Here is a 17,192-nt window from a genome sequence, read left to right as displayed (position 1 = left end):
CTCTATCTGGGACTGATTATGTAATGGCCAAATGGAGTAGAGAGCGTGAGGGAAGGCGGAACGAGATGAGGAGAGAGACACAAAAAAAGACCCAAGCTTGGTCTTTCCGTTCCCCAGAACTCCTTCCTTTCCTGCCTGTTCTCCGAACCTAATCGGCTTGTTTCTCATCAAACTGGCTCTCCAGTAACTCTTATACTATCTCTTTACATTCTGCGGCGTCATGCTCACTACTGAACACTCTCGGTGTTTTCTGTCTGCTGGTGTTTGCCTCGCCACCACGCAGCTCTGTAATGTCACGCTGACGTTACCGTTGTATCACCGAGGAGGATAAAAACAGAATCACAGCCAGTGCTCTCTGTCCCACAGATGGATATTTTTTGCTGCGAATGTCGTCATCGCCTGCTTGCTCCTCTCTGGTCTGGCGGAAGATCAGAACGAGGCAGCGGTTGGCACGGCAGGCTAAAAACTGACTCAGACTCCCTGTTCGTTTTTCAACCGTTTGTTCCTTTTTGCCCCAGGCGGCGATGGTGCTAACCTTTCTGTATAAACCGGGAATGTCACATTTCTGAATTTCTCTTTGCCTCCTTGGTTACACCCACACAGCTGATGTTTTTTTTGTTTTGTTTTGTTTTAGGGGCAGATGGGAGGGGGATAATTTGCAAGCACAGCAATGAGGGTGTTGACAGGAAGAGCTCTTTGATGAGTGCCGTCATTTGAGGGGGATTTCTGTTCAACAAGATGTACCGTGGGGGGATTTTCTCATATTAGGTTTATCATCTGGATGTGTTTCTATTGAGAAAGAGGGTGGAATCCTTTTGATTCTTCTCTTTATATTTTGTTTTGATTTTTTAAGAGTACACAGTGAAATACTCTGGTTGTGGTTGTGTGGTAGAAGTGAAAGTAATCACTCCCATTCACACACTTGTCACTTTCAAACTTGTTTACTTTTAGCTTTGAGGATGGATTGAATCACAAAACTTGCTAACTTGCAGTTTGGCGGTTTGATTTCTGTCGCAGCATGAAACCCCCCTCCTCGCAGCTCATCGCATCCTGTTTGTACATCTAAACACTCTCGATTTACCTCGTGTAGTGAGCGGAGCAGACATGACATCACGTAGTCCGAGAAAATTCCCACCGCTCTCGCATCAGCGGTGATGCAGAAAGACGCCCACGGTCACCTGACTGTAAGCGGCGTCCCGAAGGGAGGCGGAGTTTTGCGGCCGCTTTCGGGGAAGCCCTTTTCCAGAGTGTTGAGTCATCGGCGTGGTGGAAGGGGAAGGGGTTCCCCCCAAAAATTAACAGAGTAATGATGGTGCACATTCTCACAGATTGCCCTGTAGGTGGTGTCGCTGAGGTGATAAAACCCGAGCTGGAATCTAACACCACGGTTTGATGTCTACGTTCACGATCTTGTTTCACAAGACTGAGTTTCTCACACTCAGCTGCTGGTGTAGCTGTGAGCAAACGGATAGCCAGGGTAGCAACTGGAGTAGACTGTTTGTTCGCAACACACATAAACACACACCCTCTGTAAAAGAAGTAATTATAGCCTGGTCCCCGTGTCCCTGTTTGCCCTCAGCGGTTCAGTCTGCTGTCTACTTCCCTCGTTTTCTGAGTTTTATTAAATGTTTCCTCGCATGAAATGGTCGACTTGGCCAGCTCAGCTCTTCCTCTTTGTGACATCAGTCCTGTTTGTGGCTGTTCGCCTGTTAAATTGCTCAGTCGGTCTCACCATTGTGTCAGTGTGAGGAGAGAATCCCAATGGGTCACCCTCCCGGCTTATTTAACCCCTCGCCTCCTGGCTACCATCAGGTTTCTCATGAAGTCCAGTTTATTGTTTCTGAAGTTAGAAATGGAGAAAACGGCACACTGATTAACCAAACTGGTAATCTGTTGGCTAAAGTTGACTTTAAAATATTTTATTTGGTAGATATTAATTCAGGGGTGTCAAACTCAATTTCACCGAGGGTCACTTCAGCATATTGGCCTCCCTCAACGGGCCACATTGACGGTACAAATCAGGAGTGCCCAGGTGCAGTCCTCCAGACTACAACTTTTAGATGCATCCCTGCTAAAACACCCCAGACAAAAGTTTGACTTCCCTGATTAGCAGAAACTCAGTTCTGAAGAGGCTTATAATGAGTCAATGATCCAGGTGTGTTAGAGAAGGAACACATCTAAAGTTGCAGATGGTAGCTCTGGAAAACTAGACTTGGGCACCCCTAGCATAAATGTATGAAAATACAATGTTAAAAATAAATTAAACTCCCACCTTCGCATCCACCTGAATAATGTGTAATTGCGCCACTGGGCCACAGTCAGTGGTTTTTGTCACTACGGAGAAAAATGTAGATGCATTTATCTGCTTAATTTGTGATGGGATCTGGATTCACAGTGAATATTAGCTAAACCGCATAAAATGCGACTAAATAGCCGATGTTAATATGATTGTAATTTCACGGATAAAAATAGTACATGTCGGTAAAGATGACGGATAACAAAAAAGTCTAGCGCGAGCTGCCGCCCTGACATCAACTCAAACACATCTTCATTCACTGTCTTACTTGTAAATCGATGTTTCTTTTCTTGGACATTTTGATATTAGCTTGCCGTTGTCTCAGTTTTATTCGCTGGCAAAATCAATAAGCAGCTTGAGGTGACTCTGCTGCTCTCTAGTGGCGAGAAGCCGTAATGTTGGCTGGTAACAATCTGAATGCATTATGGGAGATGTAGTTTGTAGTCAATTCGTGCTCAAAACATATTTTAAGTCAATCATGGGCCTATAAAACGCTGGGGAGTCACATAAGATGACATGGCGGGCCACATGTGGCCCACGGGCCTTGAGTTTGACACATGTGTATTAATTGGCATTTCTCCTTAAATTTAAAAGATGTCAACAATTCAGTTCCAACTTTTTTTTTCTTAATTTCAAAATTATTTTAATTAAATACATGTAATCAGGTAGGTATAGACGTGGATGAAAATACTCATGTAGTTACTTTGATTTCAAAAATGATATTTTGAAAATTCAAATTTTATTAAAATTAACTATAGAATTTATTATTGTAATATTTGCTCCAACTAAACCATCTGTTCAATAAATACATTTCTATAAATATAAGAGAAGATGCATTTAGTTATTTATAGTTTAACCAATAAACAAGTTATTAGCTAGTTCGCTAGTCTGGCTATCTGCTCTGTTAGCGGCTGCAGTCAGACATTAAGCCCACATGCCTCTTATTATGGCTTTCCTGTTGTTGTTTACCCATATTATGTCTATGTTTTTACAACTTGAAATATATCCAAAAAGACAAATGTGTTGTTGAATGACTTTAAAGGATTGCATCGGTACGGCGGAACATTTTAGAGGTTTTCAAATCTTGTACCTTGTTGTGGGAGCCGGCCCATGTTCTAACTTTTGTGTTTATATCAGTTCATAAGTAGGATAATTTAAAACCTTTGGCCTTGTTAGATCGTCCTTGGCCTTAGAATAATGATGAACAAGCTGTATATTTCACAGATTCATTTAGTCTGTCCTGAATGTAAAAAAAATAAAAACTGGTTTGTAATTGAGACAAATCATTCTGAAAATGGAAAGAAACTTTGTAAAACCTTTTCTACATTGTACAGAGTCCATCTGGTGACATGGGAGGAAAAGAAACGTGGCCACAACTCACCAACTCGTGGGAACGACTTGTTTAATTTATGGCATTTCATGGGAACAACTTAATTATAATAGTCATTGCCACAAATTAAACAAGTCGTTCCCACGAGTTAGTAAGATGTGGGGATGGGCTACTGGATATTAAGACAAGTTTTTTGTTTGTTTTTATTTGGTCCCATGTCATCAGACGGGCTCCGTGATATTGGTAGCATTTGCTGTACAACCACGGCTAAGATGTGTTGTTCATCAGAAACAACTCGGGTTAAATTCTGCTTGCTAGCATGTTTGCCTTTAGCAATAGCTTCCTTGCTGGGTTAACTAAAATTGGAGAAGATTTTTAAATCTATTTATTGAAAGCAGCATGCTAAGCACAGCCACTGCTAAGATGTACTGTTCATTAGCAGACACTCCCAAAGAGTCAGGAAACTCTGCTTGCTACCATCTTTTGATTTTAGCATTAGCATTTTCACTAAGCTAACGCTGAATAAAAACTTAGGCTTTTGGTTTTTGCTCTGACACAGCCTAACAAGTCTTGTTATATTTAAAAAATATTAATGCATATTGTTCCCCATAAAAATATATTGGCCTCACTGTTTTTACCATGCTTGGTAGGACAAACAAGAATAGCATCTGACAGAACATCTTTAAAAATCCTTTTAGTTTGTCAATCCTGGCTATTTACTCACTATTGAAATATGAATTATTAAACAAATATTCCTGATCTATAATAAAGATTATTGTATTGCCATATAATCAATGACCCCCCAAGGTTTATTTTTTACCTCCGAGTCCTGCCTCATGTTGTTTTTTGTGACAGCTTGACAACAAAGTGCTTTCTGTTTTCCAGGTCTGAAGAGATGATTGGCAGCTGAAGAGGAGATTTGACAGAACTGTGAATCAATAACTCGGTGCTAACTCTGAAAGGTGAGCCCAGCTGGAGTGTTTGCATCAGTGGGGTCTTGACAGTTTCTGCCGGCCTATCTCCGCTCCACAGCAGCGTCTGGTGGAGCCTGATCCTTTGTGCTGGGGTGGGTGAGATAGAGACCGCTGCCTGTTTATGTGTCTGTGTGTGGAGCGAGTGGGCTTTAAATAGAGAGAGACGTCCAGAGTTAGTGAGAGGAGAGGAACTGGTGGGAGGGACCTTCACGCATGTCCAAAGCTAATTTGGGAAAGCTAATGGAAGAGTGCTGCACTCTGCTGAGCAAGAGGAGTGACTCATAACCTTACTGTGTGTCTGGTACACCCCAGCTAAAGCAATTTCTGTCAGTGAGTAGTGTTTTTAACATCTTGATCAAAATTAATAGCTGATTTTAAATTTAGGGTTTTGTAAAGCCTTGACCTGCTGATTCTGCTTTCAGCTGACTGTAATTTCTCTTTAAGCTCTTTAATATAGGGCGAGCAGAGACAGTCAGTCACTGTAAAACAGGTTTTATCTTTTATTATATTGGACAAAAATAATTGTGGAGTTGATGTCTATAAATAGTCTTTAATGTTTATTATAGCAATTAGTGGTTTGCATTGCTAATGCAGCTGTCTGTGTTGGTATTTTCTTAGAAAACAGACTCCCATCTTAAGTCTGTTTTCAAATTCAGCATGCTTTATGACAAACAGGTTGGAAGATTTAGAAGTATAAAACTGCAGCTTTGCTCTTTCTCACTGAACTACAAACGTTCCTCTACATTTTATAGAAAGTGGTGTTTGTTAAAAATGGAATCAGAACTGAGATCTTTAAAGCACCTTTGTGAAAATGAATATTTTCTAATTAGTAGTAACTTTCATGCAACTAGATTCATCTTAAGGAACCTGGTAGCATTTATGTGTGATGTGTTTATCAAAAACACGTTTCTGACTGTTGTCAGCTGATTTCTCCATCCATCTCCACTAGTTGACGCACTTTTAGGAATTTTATATCAGTAAATATTTACAGCGATGGAAAAATAAGTTGGATTATTGTCTGATTCAGATTAACAGTCATGCCTTTCAGGTTTTGTCTTCTTCTCGGGTCTTCTCACCTTTTTGCTTCTTGCCAAGTGCATTTTAAATCTACAGAGTTGCGTCTTTCTCCTTTGTGTTTCCACCTCCACTGTTTTCTTTTGTGTGGTCTCCCAGTGTGTGTGGGAAGGTGTTTGGGTGTTTTCATGGCACTGTTCCCACTCTCTGCTCCATCTCTTCTCCTTAATCTATCCTTCCATCCTGTTCAGACCGTCTGTCGCTGCTGGCCCCCCTCTCCTCATCTCTATCACGCCTGCTGTAATGAGATTAAACTTTAGTGTATGCACTGGGCACACACAAACACACACAGATCCAGTTAAGGAGAGCCCAGGCTTCTCTAAGGCAGCACAAGCCTGATGCCACAGTGCAGCTTGGCTTGTTTCCAATGCTGCACACTCTTGGCACGTGACCAAAGCCTCTCACTCTTAGTCTTTCCTCTCTATCAGGAGCTCCATGCTTAGGATTACAGTAACACCAGATCTGTCCTCATAGGTGAGCTCCCCACTGAGCCATCTGGGCCTCAGAAATAATCCCATTCTGTGCCATTTAACTCACTGCTGCCTCCTACTGGCTCACGTATGCAAATAAACCGGTGACAGACAAAGAAATTAACTAAATTTAGCTTTAGGGAGTAAGATGTAGCCACTGAATAGCATTCAGCATAAAATCTGCCCTAGTAAGTCACTCTCCTACCCCGTCCCCACTCAGCTGACACAACACTGTCTCTCTGTAACTACTCCATATAATGGAGAGAGCCCAGTGGCATTTGTTGACTTTTCAATGAGCCTCTGTGTTACTCACTCTCACACAAGCTCTTCTGTTTCTCTCTCTCTGCAGCCATTCGGCTTCGAGGCTCCTGGTGCTTAAGACAGGGGAGTCAGACGTTGCCGATTTTCTCAGTGTTGGAGTGAGGCCCTCTCTGTGCTGCAGTGGAGGGCTTCACAGATACGGCTACTCTGGTGAGTAACCGTCGCAGCTTCTTAGGAGCAACAAAACACGAGACTCTGGGTTTGAAATAATTAAAACCATGGGACAGAAAATGTGTGTTTGTGTTAATGAGGTGGGTGTCGCTGATTTCCAGGCTGGATGCATCACACAGTGGAGCAGTTAAGCGGGCGAGGCACACGGGACTCCTTCCCTCTGGACGGACTCAACCGGGGGCCATGGCATCCCGCGAGCGGCCGCGCCTGGCAGCAGACTGCCAGGTTCGTAACCATGACAACCAGTACACAATCTTTCCCCTTTTGTTTACTGTAAAGTGCCAGATCTAGCCTAGAGCTGCAGCTTGGAACAAAGTCCTACCAAATGTCACTTTGGTTTAGTTAAAAGCCTGAAAACCAAGGAGTAGTTTTCATTTCTTTTCCTAAACAACAAACCCAAACCCCCAGGTTATGAATTGCGATCTTGCGGAGGCGACTACTTTAAGGAAAAAGTTTTAAAAATTATTAAACCTATTAGCAAAAAACGAAAACGGCCTGCATTGGCTGAAGTCTACTTCTGCTCTAAACAACCTAAATGAACAGGAGTAGAAATTACACATATTGTACTTCCTTTGACTTCTTCATTTCTAAACATTTCTACGACACTGAGAACATCAGTAACGGCACACCAAAGGCCCAAGACAAACCCGATCCGTTTTGGCATCTGCTTACTCCTGTGTGAAAACTCAACCTTGCGTGTTCGGTGCTGCGTAGAGGGAATCCTCAACTTGGAGCCTTTGCGTCAAGTAAGAATCTGATTGGAACGTGAAAAGTCTGATCAGAACAAAACACTGATAGAAAAACAGAACCATTTCTGAGTTTATTCTGGATGGTCAACAATTGGGGCCAATTGAACTGAAAGCTGTCTGATTCTAGTTATCAACCAATAGATCGCTACACACCATTTACTAAATAGTCAACAAGAAGACAAAAACAATTGATTTTTCTGTACTTAAACACCAAAAGGTAGTATGTTTCACAGATTTAGTGAAATATACATTTTAGAAGTGCAAATTCGCAGATAGCTACAGTGATCATCACTATAGTTCAGCAGTACAAACGTCCCCGGAATCCGAGTCAGTCAATTTTTGTGACATAAAACTTCAAGTATGAATTTGAAAGCATATTTTGAACCATTCATTGCTTTTTCTGTTTTCAATTAGGTGTTCGCCTGCAATGAACCAACCGCAGCTACTTCACCATCTACCTCCTGGAGCGCTAGGTGGATTAAACCATCACAGTAAATACTTAAGTAATGGGTAAGAGCTCCAAGAAACAAAATTCACGTACTGGTCTCCTTGAATTGGCTTCTTGTTGTTTTAAAAATGTGTTACCTATAGATGTTTCACCAATGTTCAACTTTCATTTAAATGTCCAGGCCGATGCGGGGAGAAGAAAAGCTTGATCTCCCACCACCACCAATGTTCCCAGCAATGCATCGGGAGCAGCAGAGGCCTCCCCCTCAGCATCTTCATCCTCCCCCTCCTCCTCCTCACAGAGTATGGGAACAGCAGTACGACCCCCACCATCCCCCTCATCCCCATCCTGTTCTGTCCCTGCCCAACGACCACACCATGCGTCTCTTTAATGGTTACCCCGGTAGCGGCGCACATCTGCTCAACCCACATCTTCCTCCTAACCGACCAAACCCACTGCTGAAGGTGAGAGGGGGGGGGAACCAAAGATGACACTTGCTATGCTTCAAGAAACAAATGAACCGTTAATGTTTTTTTCAGTTGGTTTCATCATCTGCTTTGGTTTGGGGGGGTTTTCAGGATCCCCAGGGTCCACCACTGCTGGGAGAAGAGATGCGGGCTCAGGTGCACCAGGTAGGAGCCTCTCTAATTGGCTGTGACCTTGTTTCTTCATTATATAGGCAAAAGACAAACCCAAGTCAGGCCATTCACTGCTTCGATGACAAGAGACATTCTAGTTAAACTATTAATGAGCTTCTCTGATATTTCTATTAACGTTAATTTCTGCACTCAGCAGAGAGGCTACCCAGGGAAGATGCCGGGGGGTCAGCTGAAGAGACCAGGTCCTCCTCTGGGGGAGCATTCGGTCATCCAACACACTCCTCCAGTGTCCCATCACATACCTCCTCATCCGGTAGTCGAGGACAACCCCAGTCCCAGCAAGAGGAGAAAGAGTTTGGATCAGGTACACAGCAGCGTATTCCTACACCTTGCCTGTCCTCCAGTGTCTGATTGTTCAGTTTGTTTTTTAATGCTTCGATCTGTGTGCAGGTGTCCCATTCAGGGTTGCAGCATTTTTCTGGCCAGCCTCCATCATCGTCTCAACAGCAGACTCCAACTCACCACCATGTCCCAAAACCTGCTTTCTGGAACCCCATCCATAAGGACAATGGCGTTCCCTGGAAGCCCCACACGTCTGACAGAAAACATCCACAAGAGTTTCAGGTACAAATGGATGCAGAATCTTTACATTTCATTTTCAGCTTCATTGTTTTGGTGCATGGTTAACTGTTTTCCTTCTTGTGCTCTGGTTTATCAGGAAAGTAAAAAAGGGATGTGCAGCTACACCTCAAAGACCTCTCCTAACTCCTCCAGCCCTTCTAACCTCTCACCCCATCCTCCGAACTCATCTCCGGGAGGCTACCACCAGGGATGTGCCCCCCACCTGCAGAAAGATGTGCTACAACCTCAGGCTGTGAATCATCACTCCCCTCATTCCTCCTACCCAAATCCAAGCTCCAAACTGGACCTGGGCCCCTCCTGCCAGGCCATGGAGCCCCGTGGTCTAAACAAACAGAGAAGCCCGCTCGGTGGGGGCCACACACCGCCTACTCCAACCAGGGGAGACAAGGATCATCGGGTAAGAGCTCAGTCGTCACCAGCAAATGCTTCTGCAACCAGCAACAAAAACAACAGCAGCAGCAGCAGTGTGCCTTACTGCCACTACCAGCCTCACCCGGGGCTACGACACCCTGGTGCTCCTCCACCCCCTCCTCCTGCCAGCAGCACCTCAGTACCTCAGCAGCAGCAAAGTGGTCCCAGTGAGGCTTGGAGATACCAGAGCAGACCCAGCAGTCATTCCCTGGTGAGTAGAAGTCAGTCAAGCTTGCATGCGAGGCAGTAATGGACTAGAAATGTCAAAACCTGCTTCATAAACTGAGCAATTTGTTTTGAACGTCATAACATGTAATAGCTAGATTTCAGCTGCTTTCTACAGCACAGTTCTCCAGTATACAGAGCCAGAACAAACTATTTTACTCTGTCATTGTTTTTGGATAAAACTGATAACTTTTTAAAAAAACGTCAGCCACCAAACCTGGCAGCATACAACACAATGAGAGATGTAGCTGATAAAATCAGACGCCACACCAGTGATTTCAAGAATGTTGCATCTCCAACCTGCCTTAGCCTTAACATACACATTTTTTTAGCTTGAGAAACATCTTTACTAATGTGAATTGTGCCTTTAAAATTCAAAGTAACACCAATTGATGTAACGTTTTGTATACTTTTCAGGAGTCGAGGGTCTACACCCCTCCAGGTCTGCTACCTCAACCCCAGCAGAGCCACAATCAGGTTGTAGACAGTCAACTTTCAGGTCCCCATCAGCATCAGCGTCACATCAGTTCCACTGTGCCCCCGACCAACTCCACCCGAATGCCTGTCATCACATCCAACCCCCCCATGTCTCTGTCCTCCTGCACTAACAGCCGCTACACCAGCAGCTCAGACAGAGTGACAGTGGCTAATGTCTCTTCGAGGCCTAAGTCGCCCCCTGGTGGTTGCTCTGTGAACAACCGCACGAGTCAGAACAGTTGGAGAGGAATGATGGATCCAAAGACCCAGACCTCCACTAGCCCCAAGTCTCAGATAAATGCTCTGCTGCAGCCAGGTTGCCAGAGAGGCCAGGCTCAACAACAAGACCAGCCCAAACCTCAACACCAGGAATCCACAAGATTCCCGCCTACCAATGGGAAGATGTCATACTATGCTCAGGCTAACCTCCAACAATCTCCTCGTCCATTTTCCTCATCGTCTCTGTTCTCCGTGGGCCACCAAAGAGTGGAGGACAGTGTAATCACAAGAAGAGATTCAAATCCTCTTCCCAGCTCCCCTTCTACATACTGCCCAGCTTCTCTTCCTTCTGTCAACACTTCGTCTCAAGGATCCAGACCGAATCATCAGCCGCACTCCACATCGACACAGATGTTCTCCGCTCCACAGGCTTCGACTTCTGTCCCTCAGTCAATGGGAGATGTCTTAGACAAGCTTGACGCAGAGCTGGAGGGGCATATGCAAGCCGAGGAGCGGCGGAGGAGAGACCGAGAAGAGCAGGAGAGAAAAAAGGAAGAGGAGAAACAAAAGAGAGAGTTGGAAATGAGACGAAAGCTGGAGGAGGAAAGACAGAAGAAACAGCAGCAGGAGGAGGAAAGAAAGAGAAGAGAAATGGAAAAAATTGTGATGGAGAAAAAAAGAAGGGAACTGGCAAAGCAGGAGGAAGAGAGGAAAAAGCTGGAGTGGGAAAAGAGAGAGCAGGAAAGGAAGAGGAAAGAGTGGGAGAGGCAAGAGGAGGAGCGAAAGAGGAGGGAAGCTGAGAGACTGGAAAGAAAGAAGAGGGAAATTGAATGGGCTAAAGAGGAGAAGAGAAAACTTGAGGAGAAAAAAAGGATGGAGCAGAAGAAAGAGGAAAGCGTCTGCAGCGCTAAAGGAAAAGAGCAGACTGCCATTGAAAACCTGGAAAGACTTCTCTCCGGAAACACTTCTACTGTCCCCCCACCTCCTCCCCTCTCCGTTCCTACGCCTTCCTCAGCTGCACCACCCTCCACTTCCCAGGCGTCACCTCTGTACCCCTGGCTCAGTCGTGGTGGTGTACCTCCCGCTCCGACTGCCCAGACTCCCAGCAACCCCACAGAGAGGCTACGCCCTCCTCCTCTCACACCGCAGACTGAGTACGCCAGAGAGAAGCAGCGGCTCAGGGAGATGGGGAGCAATGGCGGCGGTGGCGCAACATTTAATCCCTCAACACTCAATACCTCAGGGATGAACCAGCCCATACACCCCAGCAAACCCCCAGCAATGCAAGCAGCACCCAACCAATCCAAAGACTCTGGCAGGGAGAGAGACCTCCCTACCGTGGCAATTAGAGAGCCCCCCAAACTTTATCAGGCATTTTCTAGAGACAACCTCCCCTTGCCGCCTCTGTCAGCAAGATCAGCCGTCGCCAGTGGAGTCAACAAGAAGTTGACTGAAAGCAGTTGGGAAAACAATGGTACCGAATCGGACAGTGCTCAGTTTGAGGAAGAGCCCTCTGAAATGTCCACAATGCTCCCTGATGGTCTGGCTAACATCATGGCAATGCTGGATGAATCGATCAAAAAAGAGGAGGAACTGTACAGCAGTGAGAAGAACGGGTGCCCAGCTCTCATACACAACTTTATCCCAGGCGCTGATCCCATGAAGAGCTACCTGTGTGCCCCGGACCTGATCCCAGCCACAAAGCATCAGCCTAATCAGGAAGATTTGGGATCAAATCCAAGCCCACCTGTGCTCAGCCGGCAAGGCTCTCTGGCATCGCCTTGTAGCCGAACCTCATCCCTTGAGGAAGAGGAGGACTACCATAAGGCTGCCCCGAGCGTACCTCTGAGCACCAAGCCAACTGTGGACATGGAAATTGGAGTAGGGAATACAAATTACCGCCACAGTGACCTGGCTAAGCTCTATGGCCTCCCGGAACAGACCAGAAGTGAAGCTGATGAAGAATCTGAGGAGGACTCTGAGGCCCCGTCTTGTTCTCCGCCTCCTCAAAGACCCCACCTTCATCAGACGGGGGTAAATAGTACGTTTAAGTCTTTGGCAACACTGTTGGAAAGCCAGAAGTATGCCTATCGAGGAGGGCCTTTTGGGAGACCACCTCCGTCCGCTCTGGTTGGCGTCAAATATTCCTCCTCGCTGTCGCTTGGCCCTGATATTTGCCGCCAGCAGCAAGGCAGTTCTCCCACGTCTGATTCAACAAGTCCACCATTCAGCCCTGCTGTCCCATCTCAGAAATCCTTTCCTCATTCACTGCTGGAAGATAAGAAGATAAAAACAGAGGACAGTGACATGTGGACAGATGAGGGAGAGATGGAGGAAAGGGTGAACTCCGTGGAGGAGAGGAAAACCATAAAGCCCATTAAGGTCATCAAGACCGAACAAGAGCTGACCACCATCTCAGAGTCTTCTCTGAAGGAGCTGGGGAAGAGCTGCGAAGTCATGCTGTGTCGACATTCACTTGACAGATCTGACCGCCGTGTGAAGTCAGAGGACAGACACAAACCTGAGAAAGTGAAGGAGCACAAAGACAAGAAAAGAAAGCACGGTCACAGCCACAGCAGCAGGAAACACGAGGACAAGAAGGAAAGGAAGAAGCACAGAGAGAAGAGAGACGATGCCTCTTCTTCGTCGTCATCCTCCAGCTCCAGCCACAAACGCCACAGAGACGGCAAGAGCCACAAAGAGAAAAAGCACCGCAGAGTTCTGGGCGATCTCAATCTCCAGAGGCGAGAATCTGAGAAGGATCGGGTCCATTGTGAATCGGATAAAAAGAAACGGAAAGACGGCGCTGGCTCCTCAAGCGAGTTTGCAGCATGGACTTCGAGTTCAGGGGAAGTGTCTTCTGAACACAAAAATGCCACAGACGCCGGCTCGTTATTAGGTTCCAAAGACTTGATGAAACTAAAGGCGCTTTCGGATGGGCCGCCCAAGGAGCTGAAGATTCGGCTCATCAAGGTGGAAAGCGGGGACAGGGAGACGTTCATCGCCTCTGAGGTGGAGGAGAAGAGGATTCCTCTCGCAGAAATCAGCATCAAGAATACTGCAAGTGAGATTATCCGCTCCTGCAAGTAAGTTCACACGGAGGTTCAGATGTTTTCAAAGAGCTTCAACGGTATTTTTATCTATCAAATCCTAAAGTGTATCCGCATTTATTTTGTTCCGGTCTCCTTGTGATTTCAGGTCGGCTCGTATCAAAGGGAAATATAAAGAGTCGTATCTGCTGCAAGCCTTCTCTGTTAAACCCATCATAAGCACAGATGAACCCATTCCTAGGGAGAAACTCAACCCCCCCACACCCAGCATCTACGTATGTCAACTTTTTAACACACTTCTGATCTGTAGCATAAGTGTGTTAAGTTGGAAAGCCACAGCAAAGAAAGCATGTGCTGCCATCTTGTGGTGACTTAGTATCACTTTTTTTCTTGTTTGCAGTTGGAGAGCAAAAGGGATGCTTTCTCTCCGGTCCTGCTGCAGTTCTGCACAGACCCAAAGAATCCTGTTACAGTCATCAGGGGACTCGCTGGATCTCTTCGACTCAGTACGTTACCAAACCTGTCACCCAAAATTAAGGAAATTAGGGTGAATTTGTCGGTGCACCCTAGTATCAAAAGCATATAAAATATCTCTCTACTAGACTAGAAAGTGGCAATATTACACTGAAAACCCCCACACTGAGCATGTAGATTCTGACTCTCAATCACGTTCCTCAAGATTAGAAGTCGGTAACTTCCAAAACAGGATTTTTGATGTACCACATTTAGACTTCCTGTTATCTCTTGCAGTCTCTCTCTCTCTCTCTCTCTCTCTCTCTCTCTCTCTCTCTCTCTCTCTCTCTCTCTCTCTCCAAAATAAAAAATGTCTATACAGATGGCTATGATAGACTTTTTTTCAGTAACATGTACAGTAAAGAGTGTTTTACTTACCCCCATGTCGTAGCAATTTATACTGAAATATTGACTTGTAGAAATGTCTCAAGTCATCACTAATATCCACTATAATCTGTCATTGTTCTACACGTCTAACATTCTTTCTCAATGTTTTCAGACCTGGGACTCTTTTCCACAAAGTCTCTGGTGGAAGCGAGCGCAGACCAGGCGGTCGAGGTGAGGACTCAGGTGCAGCAGCCTGCAGACGAGAACTGGAACGCCAGCGGCACGGGTCAGACGTGGCCGTGCGAAAGCAGCCGCTCCTACACCACCATCGCCAAGTACGCCCAGTACCAGGCCTCCAGCTTCCAAGAGAGCCTCCAGGAAGAGAAAGGCAGCGACGAGGAGGACGAAGACGACGAGAAGAAGCCACTCGTTGGTGCTGACGCTAACAAAGACAGCTCCAAAGAGAGCAACAAGTATGTATGGCGCTAAATGCGAGAGAGACTTAAAAGATTGGAATCGTGTTCTAATGCCAATATTTTTCTTAGTGGAGAGCAGAAGCCTGTTGGGAAGATCATCAAATTCGGCACAAATATTGACCTGTCTGATCCCAAAAGGTAAGCAGAAGCTCAGTTTTTATTTACTTTTTTAGGGATGTTGCAGGCTAGAGAGAGCACGTGGTGCAACTTAAACATCAGATATGAATGTATAAGTTTGACTCATTCAAAGCCCAAAATCGATGACATTCATGTCCAGTTCTGACGGCACCTTTTTGAAACGTTTGGTATGTAAATAATGTTTGCTGAAAGCAGGCTTCATGTGTGTTACCTCTGCTCAGGTGGAAGGCCCAGCTTCAGGAGCTGCAGAAGCTTCCAGCGTTCATGCGCGTTGCCTCCAGCGGGAACATGCTGAGCCACGTTGGACACACCATCCTCGGCATGAACACCGTCCAGCTCTACATGAAGGTTCCTGGCAGCCGGACGCCTGGTAAACGACACTCAGACATGGCAGAAAGATGCTACAACACAGAAAAACGTTTCTCACAGGTCAATAAACCAATGCTGCTGCTGATGTAATGTGGTTTTGTTCAACAGGTCACCAGGAAAATAATAACTTCTGCTCAGTGAACATCAACATCGGCCCTGGGGACTGCGAGTGGTTCTCTGTGCATGAAGACTACTGGGAGGCCATCAGTGACTTCTGTGAAAAGTGAGCAGAGGAAGATGGCATGACAATGTTGTAATCAAATATTTCAATCATTCAGTCAATTACAAACCTTTTCGCTTCTCTCTTCAGGCATGGAGTGGACTACTTAACAGGGTCCTGGTGGCCGGTGTTGGAGGACCTCTACAGCGCCAACATCCCCGTTTATCGCTTCATCCAGCGGCCCGGAGACTTGGTGTGGATCAACGCCGGTACTGTTCACTGGGTGCAGGCCGTGGGTTGGTGCAACAACATTGCTTGGAACGTCGGACCTCTCAACGGTAAGGGGGCGCCCTCTGGTGGCTTAACGTAGACTGAATCTGCAAGGATATTTGTCTCATTGTTCAGAATTATGCCTGCAGGCTACCAGTACCAACTGGCCCTGGAGAGGTTTGAGTGGAACGAAGTGAAGAAAGTCAAATCCATCGTTCCTATGATTCATGTTTCCTGGAACGTGGCCCGTACCGTCAAGATCACCGATCCAGACACCTACAAAATGATCAAGTAAGAGCAGATCGAAATGAACAAACTGAGAAGCTACTCCACAGCTACTTATGAAATATAAACCACCCAAAGCCACTTTAAAGAAACATTTTCCAACTTCTTTGCAGACACTGCCTGCTGCAGTCCATGAAACACATCCAGATCCTACGGGACCAACTGGTAGCTGAGGGAAAGAAGATTTCCTATCAGAGTCGGGTCAAAGATGAGCCTGCCTACTACTGCAACGAGTGTGATGTGAGTCTTCATCATGAAACATCTTGCATTTCAAGACTTAGTCGCTTTAATTCAGTGAAGTTAACTATATTCACTTTCATGGAAACGTAAAAAAAATTAACCCAAACTACTTAAGGCTCTACAGACTTAAAATTTTTCAAATGGAGATTTTCTTATCTACAATTGGGTCCTAATCCATCCATCCATTTTCTTACACCCTTGTCCCTCAGTGGGGTCGGGAGGGGTTGGGTCCTAATGACCAGAGTAAAAATGCATTTTTTTTTTCACCAGGTGAGAAACTTCTTGCTTTTTTAAGCATAAATTTTCATAAACATCCCACAGAGGAAAATGTATCCCTACTCATTCAAAAGTTTATTTTCTCCATCTAAAACCTAAAAATCTTAGTTCTTCAAATTAGTCTAGAATTAATTTAAAATTTAACAGCAAAAATACATATTTTAAATAATAATTTAAAAAATCAGACGGCAGTAAAATGCGGCTTTGTGACTAATAATTATCTACCTACTAGAGTTTATTGTAGTTGGGTCAAGAGTTTCTCATTTTATAGGAGTTATCTGGCCAAAATGGGGGACAGTTTAAACATTTATAGGTGTTTATGTTCATAATTCATCAAAAATTAACTAAAATAAACTCACCTACAACCAGAATTCAGTATCAAAAAGGCGACCACACAATGTTGCTAAGTCCTACCATTATCGCATCGTACAAATATTTTTCGGGCTGCGTGCTAACGTGCGAAACAAACTCCTCCCGCCGCAGGTGGAGGTGTTCGACTTGCTGTTTGTGACGTGTGAGAACAGCAGCAGGAAGACGTATGTGGTCCACTGTGAGGACTGCACCCGGCAGCGCAGCCCCAACCTGAACAACGTGGTGGTGCTGGAGCAGTACCGCATAGAGGAGCTCATGAGCGCGTACGATTCCTTCGTCTTGGTGAGCAAAACCCTTCCAGCTGTTTGGA

At 45.4% G+C, this 17,192-nt stretch overlaps 1 protein-coding gene across 5 annotated transcripts in view; it reads left to right on the top strand.

Moving 5' to 3' along the window:
• Positions 1–17,192, top strand: part of kdm6ba (lysine (K)-specific demethylase 6B, a) — a 109,832-nt gene that overhangs the window by 91,428 nt on the left and 1,212 nt on the right. For 3 of the 5 annotated variants that reach the window (XM_017310482.1, XM_017310483.1, XM_017310484.1), the window contains 20 exons: positions 4,512–4,588; positions 6,494–6,615; positions 6,738–6,861; positions 7,800–7,895; positions 8,015–8,297; positions 8,412–8,465; positions 8,626–8,796; positions 8,883–9,056; positions 9,151–9,696; positions 10,128–13,492; positions 13,605–13,731; positions 13,857–13,962; positions 14,469–14,769; positions 14,842–14,910; positions 15,132–15,280; positions 15,388–15,502; positions 15,590–15,777; positions 15,859–16,000; positions 16,108–16,234; positions 16,994–17,164. In XM_017310482.1, the coding sequence (XP_017165971.1) occupies positions 6,743–6,861; positions 7,800–7,895; positions 8,015–8,297; positions 8,412–8,465; positions 8,626–8,796; positions 8,883–9,056; positions 9,151–9,696; positions 10,128–13,492; positions 13,605–13,731; positions 13,857–13,962; positions 14,469–14,769; positions 14,842–14,910; positions 15,132–15,280; positions 15,388–15,502; positions 15,590–15,777; positions 15,859–16,000; positions 16,108–16,234; positions 16,994–17,164 (6,303 nt within the window). In that variant the 5' untranslated portion in view covers positions 4,512–4,588; positions 6,494–6,615; positions 6,738–6,742. Of the gene's footprint in view, positions 1–4,511; positions 4,589–4,775; positions 4,931–6,493; positions 6,616–6,737; positions 6,862–7,799; positions 7,896–8,014; positions 8,298–8,411; positions 8,466–8,625; positions 8,797–8,882; positions 9,057–9,150; positions 9,697–10,127; positions 13,493–13,604; positions 13,732–13,856; positions 13,963–14,468; positions 14,770–14,841; positions 14,911–15,131; positions 15,281–15,387; positions 15,503–15,589; positions 15,778–15,858; positions 16,001–16,107; positions 16,235–16,993; positions 17,165–17,192 lie in introns of those variants that run through there. The other 2 variants (XM_008435559.2, XM_008435558.2) reach the window with 2 other exon arrangements.

This window comes from Poecilia reticulata, linkage group LG18 (assembly GCF_000633615.1).
Source record: "Poecilia reticulata strain Guanapo linkage group LG18, Guppy_female_1.0+MT, whole genome shotgun sequence".
NCBI classification, from domain to species: domain Eukaryota; kingdom Metazoa; phylum Chordata; class Actinopteri; order Cyprinodontiformes; family Poeciliidae; genus Poecilia; species Poecilia reticulata.
The sequence above is the reverse complement of the archived record's forward strand: the minus strand, read 5'-3'. Positions and strand labels throughout refer to the sequence as shown.